General features: G+C 39.0%; 1 protein-coding gene across 3 annotated transcripts in view; it reads left to right on the top strand.

Moving 5' to 3' along the window:
- ZRANB3 (zinc finger RANBP2-type containing 3) overlaps positions 1-9,890 on the top strand; it is a 310,204-nt gene that overhangs the window by 237,135 nt on the left and 63,179 nt on the right. For all 3 annotated transcript variants that reach the window (XM_025405290.1, XM_025405292.1, XM_025405291.1), the window contains exons 10-12: positions 1,216-1,335; positions 3,880-4,059; positions 6,863-7,015. In XM_025405290.1, coding sequence (XP_025261075.1) covers positions 1,216-1,335; positions 3,880-4,059; positions 6,863-7,015 — 453 coding nt within the window. The remainder of the gene's footprint in view (positions 1-1,215; positions 1,336-3,879; positions 4,060-6,862; positions 7,016-9,890) is intronic.

Here is a 9,890-nt window from a genome sequence, read left to right as displayed (position 1 = left end):
TTTTGAGATGGAGTCTCGCTCTGTCGCCCAGGCTGGAGTGCAGTGGCTCGATCTCGGCTCACTGCAAGCTCCGCCTCCCGGGTTTACGCCATTCTCCTGCCTCAGCCTCCTGAGTAGCTGGGACTACAGGCGCCCGCCACCGCGCCGGGCTAATTTTTTTTTTTTCCCCTTGTATTTTTAGTAGAGACGGGGTTTCACCGTGGTCTCGATCTCCTGACCTTGTGATCCGCCCGCCTCGGCCTCCCAAAATGCTGGGATTACAGGCGTGAGCCACCGCGCCCGGCCTGTTTCCCTGCTTTTTAAAAATGTGTGTGGTTGCATCAGTGCCCCACCTCACTGGAGATGACCGTATCACATATTTCTTTTAAGTTTAATAATGTGTAAAACCAGAATTCAAACGATAGATTAGAAGCTCTGTTTTCTGGCTGGGCACAACGAGGCGGGCGGATCACGAGGTCAGGAGATGGAGACCATCCTGGCTAACACTGTGAAACCCCGTCTCTACTAAAAATACAAAAAATTAGACACGCATGGTGGCAGGCGCCTGTAATCCCAGCTGCTCGGGAGGCTGAGGCAGGAGAATGGTGTGAACCCGGGAGGTGGAGCTTGCAGTGAGCAGAGATCGCGCCACTATACTCCAGCCTGGGCGACAGAGCAAGACTCCATCTCAAAAAAATAAAAAAATAAATAAAGCTCTATTTTCCCAGTTAATATTTGAGATATTTCAGAAATAAATGTACTACTCTTCATGAATCCATAATTTGTGGGCAGAATCATCTTTCTCTTTTCTCACGTCTGGCTTTATTTTCACTTTAGAATTAGTGATCTTAAAACTTTAGAGTTAGTCTGATCCATGGTTTAAAGTTGCATGTCAATTTACGTAGAATTTTACTGAAGACAGCATTAGCTTAATTCATAAAAGATATGTGGAGCTTCAGCTATATACAAGGCATTGCCCTTGGCATTGATGGGATAAAGATGAATTAGACATAGACTCTACCCTCAAGTAGCTTAAAAGATTAAAAAAATAAGAAATTGTTATAAGAAGCTATTAAAAAACTTGGTAAGATTCTTCTTGTATAACATTTACCAATCTGTCATCTTAACCAAGTTCCATTTTGTTATGTGACCGTAAAAATAAGCTGTAAAATATATAAAATGAGATGAGTACATAGGGGTTTGTCCTAATTTTGCCGTTTCCCTTGTTGATGCTAGACTCGTTACATTAGGATAGATGGAGGTGTTTCATCTTCAGAAAGAATACATCTGGTTAATCAGTTTCAAAAGGATCCTGACACTCGTGTGGCTATCCTAAGCATTCAAGCTGCTGGCCAGGTAAGAAATTTTCAATGAAATGTCATTGAAATAAGAAAAAAGGCCATTCACTATAACTTTGGTTTATAAACTTATAATTTTCTATCTTGATGCCTTGTATAATAAATATTAATTCTTCTTCAGAGAGTTCCAGAAAGTATAATAGAAAGAGGCCTTGACATCTTTGACACAGATCTCCTAAATTTTCAAGGAAAGTATGTCTTTGAAAGAATATACTTTCAAAGAAGAGTAAGAAGTGTATAGTTAATTTGATTGTAATCATTTTGCGTGACCTTTTTTCCTTCCTTTGAATTTGTATAGGCTTTTCTCATACCTGTCTCATATCCAACCCCTCACTTACTTGATTAGGTTTGAAGGCAAGTAAACAGAAATTCAGATTAAGACTGACTTAAATACACAAAGTTTAATTCTCTTATGTAGACAGTCCAGGCCTAGCATGATGTTTGCACAAAGTCCTTAGGACCTACACCCCTTCTCGCTTTCTGCTTTACCACTCTTAGCAAGTATCTCTTATCTAAAAAGGCTGCTAGAGCTTCATCATATCTGCAGTTCAAGCAGCTGCCTGAAGAAAAGCACACTGCATCTCACTGTCTTGTAGTTAGTCCCACAACCACACCTAATTTCAAGGGAAGCTGGGAAGAGTATCCTTTTTTCCATGTAGCTCCGCTAAAAATTGGGTGTTATGTTACAAAGGAATAAGAGAAGGATAGATATTAGGGAAAGTAATGGCAGTCTCTGCCACAGTAGATAAGAGGGGATCTTCTGGACTGTTTTTCTGCTAACATTCTAAAATATTTTGTTGTAAATGTCTAAGCTAGGATATTTAACATAGGGAAAAGTAATTGAGCATACTGCTGTTCAACCAAGCTGATACATGCCAAAGATCTGCTTTTACCCAGCTAATTAAAATATATAAAATTGTATACAGAGAGAAACTTTTATGAGGATGAAGCAGTTCCACAATTCACTGGGAGTTCTAACCAAAAGGACGGTTGTCTCAATGCTTCCCTCACGTTCAGTTAACCTTCCAATAATCGGAGTTATTTATCTGTTAGACTATTCCAACCATAGAGAATATCATCAAAAAGGGCTTAGAATTAGAAATGAAGTACTTAGAGCTAGGGAGGTGCTAAGTAGGAGAAAGCCAGACGGGAGAGTCTAGGACCTTTTGAAATTAATAATGTATGGGGCACTTACATTTTATTCAAAGCTGTTTCTGAAGACCTTATATAAATCAAGACTCATATACTTTAGGACTGATATCTCCATAGGAATAAAGGAAAGTAGAAAGGTCTTTGTTCTTGGTACTGTGAATCTTACATTATAGTTTAGCAGCTGCTTAGAGTGGTATTGATCTTGCCAGCATATTTTCCCTTTATGCTTGTATAGTCAAATGATGCTTTTTATAAAATTAAAGATGTCGCTCTTTAAAAACTACTTTTTATTGTTTCTGCATTATTTCTAATATTCTGTGGCATTTTCAGTCCTAAATAGCAGCATAGTTTAATATGTGTCTCTGTATTTTTATTACCTCTAACTTCTTTTTCAGAGACTGATTTTCAGTAAGTTTTTCATCTTGAGAACTAGTACCACAATTTAATTAATGCTAGCATGATTTTGTTATGTGACATGAAAATATTTTAAGTGAAAACAACATATCAAAATAATAGCAGTCACAAAAGTCACTCACAGGAGTTTGGTGCGTGTGAACAACAAACAGAATTGATTAAATAATACTCTGAAAAAATGGCAGATATTTCTGTTTACCACCTAATGTCATTTTACTGCTATATGGCTATAGCATAAGCATGGTTCACATTTCATTCAGCCTACCAACATTAAAGTCATGCATTTTTTGACACATTGTTTAGTTTGACACATTTTTTAGTTTGATGGTTTTGCATTATTTCATATATTGATTATAAAGCAAGACTTAGTTAATGTTTTTATGTCACACTATTTGAAATTCATGAAAATGCAGTTGTACAGAAAATGCAATTGCATTGTATATATTGAGACATAGGCAGTAAATTTCAGCTCTTTGGAATATAACATGAGAAATATCACAGGAAGAAAATGGTATAACCAGAGACATTTTTTTCTTGCTTTATAACATGACAGTGTGAATTAAATGAAGAGGATGTAAATGCTGTCTGCCTAGTTGCTATAGATACCATATGTTGGAAATTGTATTCTCATTTATAAAGTATTTTATTAGATTTTCCAGTGGTAATGTGAATCCATTCATCATCAGAGAATAAAGTGATTTAGTTTATATACTTCCATCAAGCTGACTTTTGAAATTTTGAAATACCTTTCAAATGTGTTTTTTGTAGTTCACCTAGCTATGCTGTGTTGCATTAAACATTCTTCATTTGCCTTTCATGAATTAAATCTTAATTTGGCCTAAAATAAACAACTAATTTGTTTTCAAGTCCTTCAGTGTTCTCCATTTCACATGTTCAGAAAGACTTTATTATATATGGCTGTATGTTACATTCTTAATTTATTTGCATCTCAATTTATTTGCTTTATTTCACTTAGGGATTAACATTTACTGCGGCAAGTCATGTTGTATTTGCTGAGTTGTATTGGGACCCTGGACATATAAAACAAGCAGAAGACCGAGCTCACAGAATTGGCCAGTGCAGTTCTGTGAATATTCACTACCTTATTGCAAATGGAACTCTAGACACCCTTATGTGGGGAATGTTGAATCGCAAGGTAAAGCTTGAATTTAAATCAAGTTAGCAGCTTACTTATTATTAACCATAGCCAACTGAGTTAAGAGGCTGAGTTTTAGTGTTTTCAGGCAAAGGATACTTAAGTACATCAAGATGATGATAATAATAGAGACCAAGTTAAGAAAAGGCTTCAATAGTAGTACCTTGCCTGCTCTCCTCTGTAATAAGAGAGGCATGAATTTCCACATATTCCTGTTATCTTCTAAGCCCTTCTACTACATTAGAGGGACAATGATGGGGTTGGCTAGCAAGGAAACATAATGTCGCGCCATTGCACTCCAGCCTGGGCAAGACTGTGTCTCAAAAAAAAAAAAAAGGATTAGACGATTTCTGGGTTAGTTTGTTTGGGCAGCCATAACAAAGTACCATAGATTGGGTAGTTTATAAATAATAGAAATTTATTTCTCACACTTCTGGAGGCTAGAAGTCTGAGATTAGGATGCCAGTATGGTTGAGTTCTGGTGAGGGCCCTCTTCCAAGTTGCTGACTACTGCTTTCCCATTGTGGAAAGAGGTCAAGAAAGCTCTTTGGGGTCTCTTTTATAGGGGACTAAGCCCATTCATGAGGGCTCCACCTTCATGACCTAATCACCTCCCAAAAGCCCCACATCTGAACACCACCAACATTGGGAGTTAGGATTTTAACATCTGAATTTGGGGGGGATACAAGCATTCAGCCCATAGCACTGTTTTTCAATTAAGTGTTTTTAAAGCACTGAATATAGATATTCAAAATGGCCAATCATATGTTGGTTAAGTTTCAAAGCATATAAATATTAGAATAAAAGTTTTTATGAAGAAAGTGAATAGTATAACTTCTCAAGTTAGACTTTTTCTCATTAAGCATGGAACCATTGACTGGGTAATGGATTATAATTTTGGATAATTATTGCTATGGTTTGAATGTTCATTCCCTCTAAAATTTACTTTGAAACTTAATCCCCACTGTGGCAGTATTGAGAGGTAGGCCATTAAGAGGTGATTGGCCTTCTTTCCCACTCTCTTCTAAAAAAAAGAAAAAAAAGGTGATTGGGTCATGAGGACTCTGCCCTCATGAATGGATTAATCCATTCATGGATTGAGGGATTAATGGGTTATCATAAGAGTGGGCCCGGTGGCTTTATTGGAAGAGGAAGAGAGACCTAAGCTAGCACCACTCAGCCCCCTCCCCATAAGATGGCCTGTGCTGTCTCAGAACTCTGCAGGTACCCACCAGCAAGAAGCCTTCACCAGATGTGGCCCCTCAACCTTAACTTCTCAGCTTCCATAAGAAATAAGTTCATTTTCTTTATATATTACACAATTTCAGATATTCTGTTATAAGCAAAAGAAAACATACTAGATGTCAATGAAGAGTCAAACTGTAAAATATTTTAAGAGATTTACTCTGAGCCAAATATGAGTGACAGTGGCTCATGACACAGCCCCAGGAGATTCTGAGAACTTGTGCCATAGGTGGTTGGGCTACAGCTTGGTTTTATGCAAGGTGGGGTGGAGGGAGGCATTGGTTCCAGATCATAGGTGGATTCAAAGATTTTCTGGTTGGCAGTTGATTGAAAGAGTTTATCTGAAGACTTGGAATACCTGGGTTAAGATAAGGAGTTGTGGAGACCAAGGTTCTTCTTAGGCAGATGAAGCATGCAGGTAGCAGGCTTCAGACAGAATAGATTGTAAATATTTCTTATTAGACTTTTTTTTTTTTTGAGAGATGGAGTCTTACTCTATCGCCTAGGCTGGAGTGCAGTAGCGTGATCTCAGCTCACTGCAACCTCTGCTTCCCGGGTTCAAACAATTCTCCTGCCTCAGCCTCCTGACCAGCTGGGACTACAGTTGCCCACCACCATGCCCAGCTGAGTTTTGTATTTTTAGTAGAAATGGGGTTTCACCATATTGACCAGGCTGGTCTCAAACTCCTGACCTTGTGATCCGCCCACCTCAGCCTCCCAAAGTGCTGGGATTACAGGCATGAGCCACCACTCCTGGCCTCTTATTAGACTTTAAAAGGTGCCAGAATCCTTAGTTAATTCTCTCTGGGATCAGGATAAAGACCTGGAAAGGAACGGGGATTCTCTACAGAATGTAAATTTTCCCCACAAGAGAGAGCTCTGCAGAGCCATTTCATACAAAAGAAATATATTAGGGAGTAAAAGGTTTCCATTTGTTTTAGGGCCTGCTATCTGTCATGTTGGTGTCTTATTGCTACAAAGAATCTGTTTTGTCTGTCTTAAGATCTCTATTTTAATGTTAATGCTGGTCAGCTTTTTTGAGATGGAGTCTCACTCTGTCACACAGGAGTGCGGTAGCAGGATCTCAGCTTACTGCAACCTCCGCCTCCCGAGTTCAAGTGATTCTCCTGCCTTACCCTCCCAAGGAGCTGGCATCACAGGTGTCTGCCACCATGCCCGGCTAATTTTTCTATTTTTAGTAGAGATGGGATTTCACCATGTTGGGCAGGCTGGTCTCAAATTCTTGACCTCAGGTGATCAGCCCCCCTCGGCCTCCCCAAGTATTGGGATTACAGGCGTGAGCCACTGCGCCTGGCCTGTTTCAGGTTTACTTTAGAATGCTCTTTGCCAAGAGGAGGAATCCATTTAGTTGGTTGGGAGGCTTATAATTTTATTTTTGGTTTACAAAGATAATTATATTAATAAAGCCCATGCTATGTTGGAACAGTGAGATTTTCTTAGTGGGTAGCTTATGATTTAAATGCAAAATCAAGTTACTTAGTGAATTTCAGCTGTGAGGTGAACTGCTGAAAAATTCATTTACTTTTTCCTTTTGTAGGCTCAAGTTACAGGGAGCACACTGAATGGTAGGAAGGAAAAAATTCAGGCTGAGGAAGGTGATAAGGAAAAATGGGATTTCCTGCAGTTTGCTGAAGCTTGGACTCCAAATGACAGTTCTGAAGAGTTAAGGAAGGAAGCTTTGTTCACTCACGTAAGATTATATGCCTTACTCTTTTTTATTTTTATTTTTTAGTATCCTGAAACCATAACTTTGTATGTATGGTTTTAAATAGCAACTCTTAATTATTTATGGTATTGAAAGGAGACTTCACATAAAGCTGGAACCCCCTTAGAACCAAAAATTAACATTGTTTTCCAACAGTTTTCGTACTTACTGTTCAGCTCCTCAGATAAACTAAATAAAATTCACAGTTCAGAAGAAAATATAGGAGGCTATCTTTATGACACTGAGAATAGGGAAGCATATATTAAATGTGCCTTAAAACGTGCAAATAATAAAGAAAAAGATTCAGATATTTGAGTATATAGAAATCAAAGGTTTTGTTATACAAAATGTCCTGTATATAAGTCACACACTCAGTAAAGATATTTGCATTACAGTGTCCAAAGTATTTGAAGAATTTATACAACTCAATTAGTAAAGCATAAACAAGTCAACAGAAAAATAGGCAAAGAGCTGGGCATGGTGGCTGACACCTGTAATCCCAGCATTTTGGGTGGCTGAGGCAGGCAGATCACCTGAGGTCAGGAGTTTGAGACTAGCCTGGTCAACACGGTGAAACCCTGTCTCTACTAAAAATACAAAAATTAGCTGGGTATGTTGGTGCACACCTGTAATCCCAGCTACTTGAGAGGCTGAGGCACAGAAATCGCTTGAACCACCTGAACCAGGAAGGCAGAGGTTCCCATGAGCTGAGATTGTATTGCTACACTCCAGGCTGGGCAACAGAGTGAGACTGTGTCTCTGTCTCAAAAATAAAAAAAAGAAAGAAGAAAAAAAAGAAAAATAGGCAAAGAATATGAGCATCAGAGGATACCTGAATAGCCAATAAACATGAAAAGAAGCTCTACCTCACTAAAATAAGGCAAATTGTAAAGATAATTTTCCTCTTTACTATTTATTAGTAAGTAATTAGCGGTCTAACAATTTCAAAGTATGTGACCCCCTCCCCATTCCCAAAACTTGTTACTGAGTGGTTTTAGCATTCATTAATGATGTTTGCATGAATCACCTTTGAAATGGTCTTTCTTTTTCTTTTTTTTGAGACAGAGTCTTGCACTGTCGCCCTGGCTGGAGTACAATGGCATGATCTCAGCTCGCTGCAACCTCTGTCTCCCAGGTTCAGGCGATTCTCCTGCCTCAGTCTCCCAAGTAACTGAGATACAGATGCCTGCCACCATGCCTGGCTAATTTTTTGTATTTTTAGTAGAGGCAGGGTTTCACTATGTTGGCCATGTTGGTCTCGAACTGCTGACCTTGTGATCCTCCCACCTCGGCCTTCCAAAGTGCTGGGATTACAGGCTTGAGCCACCGCGCCCGGCCTGAAATGTTTTTTCTAATTCCATCATTGCTTCTATATTTATTAGTTGTCATTCTTCTATAAAGAAGACATTTACCTCCCTGCTTTGAAAAAATACGACTATGGACCAGGCGTGGTGGCTCACAGACCTGTAATCCAGCCCTTTGGGAAGCTGAGGTGGGTGGATCAGTTGAGGTCAGGAGTTCGAGATCAGCCTGGCCAACATGGTGAAACTGCATTCCTACTAAAAAAAATACAAAAAAAAAAAAAAATTAGCCAGGCATCATGTCACATGCCTGTACTCCCAGCCACTCGGGAGACTGAGGCAGGAGAATCACTTAAATCCAGGAAGTGGAGGTTTTGGTGAGCCGAGATCACGCACCACACTCCAGCCTGGGTGATGGAGTGAGACTCTGTCTAAAAAAAAAAGAAAAAATTACTATGAACTTAGGGGTTTCAATTATTGTTATTATTTAATGTGTTACAATCCTTTACCTTTTTTTCTTTTTAAGCTTAGATCTGGCTAATGAAAGCTCCTTTAAACTGGCTCCTTTTTTAAAAAAACACATCCTTATAATTCTCTGAGTGCTTCCTTGCTGTCTGGCACACAATATATAACAGGTTCACCTTAATTTTTTTGCCCCAGACCTGGAATTGGCCCATTTCTTTAAGGAGCACTTATTCCCTTTACTGTGGAGTGATATTTAGAAATTAGGATTTCTTTGTTGTTCCTCTGGGCTGTCATTGCCTCTAGGCTCTTTTCAATGTACAGAGTATGTTCTCATGCATATATAAGGATACATGCACAAAGATCTTTATTGTGTCATTTTTTAGAATGCAAAAAATGGAAACAACCAAAATGCCCATCAATAGAAGAATGGATATGTAGATTGTCATATCTTGTAAAATGCTATTTAGAAGTTAAAGTGAATGAGTTATATTTATATGTATCAACATGATGAGATCTTGAAAACACAAAGCTGGCCGGGCGCGGTGGCTCATGCCTGTAATCCCAGCACTTTGGGAGGCCGAGACGGGTGGATCACGAGGTCAGGAGATCAAGACCATCCTGGCGAACACGGTGAAACCCCGTCTCTACTAAAAAAATACAAAAAACTAGCCGGGCGAGATGGCGGGCGCCTGTAGTCCCAGCTACTCGGGAGGCTGAGGCAGGAGAATGGCGTGAACCCGGGAGGTGGAGCTTGCAGTGAGCTGAGATCCGGCCACTGCACTCCAGCCTGGGCGGCAGAGCGAGACTCCGTCTCAAAAAAAAAAAAAAAAAAAAAGAAAACACAAAGTTGCTTTAAAAACACATAGCACACACACAGTATAGTCTATGTTTATGAGTACACATATGTAGTAAAACATAAACACACATTGGAAGAATATATATCAAATTTATAAAATTGGTTACCTCTGGGAGAGGAGAATGGATGTGGGGAACAATAAAAGTGTGATAGCAACTTCAGCAAAAATGTTTTATTTCCTTTATTTTATAAAAAGATCAGAAGTACAATATTAATATTTGTAAATTTTCAATGGTGG

This window comes from Theropithecus gelada, chromosome 12 (genome assembly GCF_003255815.1).
Source record: "Theropithecus gelada isolate Dixy chromosome 12, Tgel_1.0, whole genome shotgun sequence".
NCBI lineage: Eukaryota > Metazoa > Chordata > Mammalia > Primates > Cercopithecidae > Theropithecus > Theropithecus gelada.
Note: the sequence above shows the minus strand (reverse complement) of the source record. Positions and strands in the feature narration are given on the sequence as shown.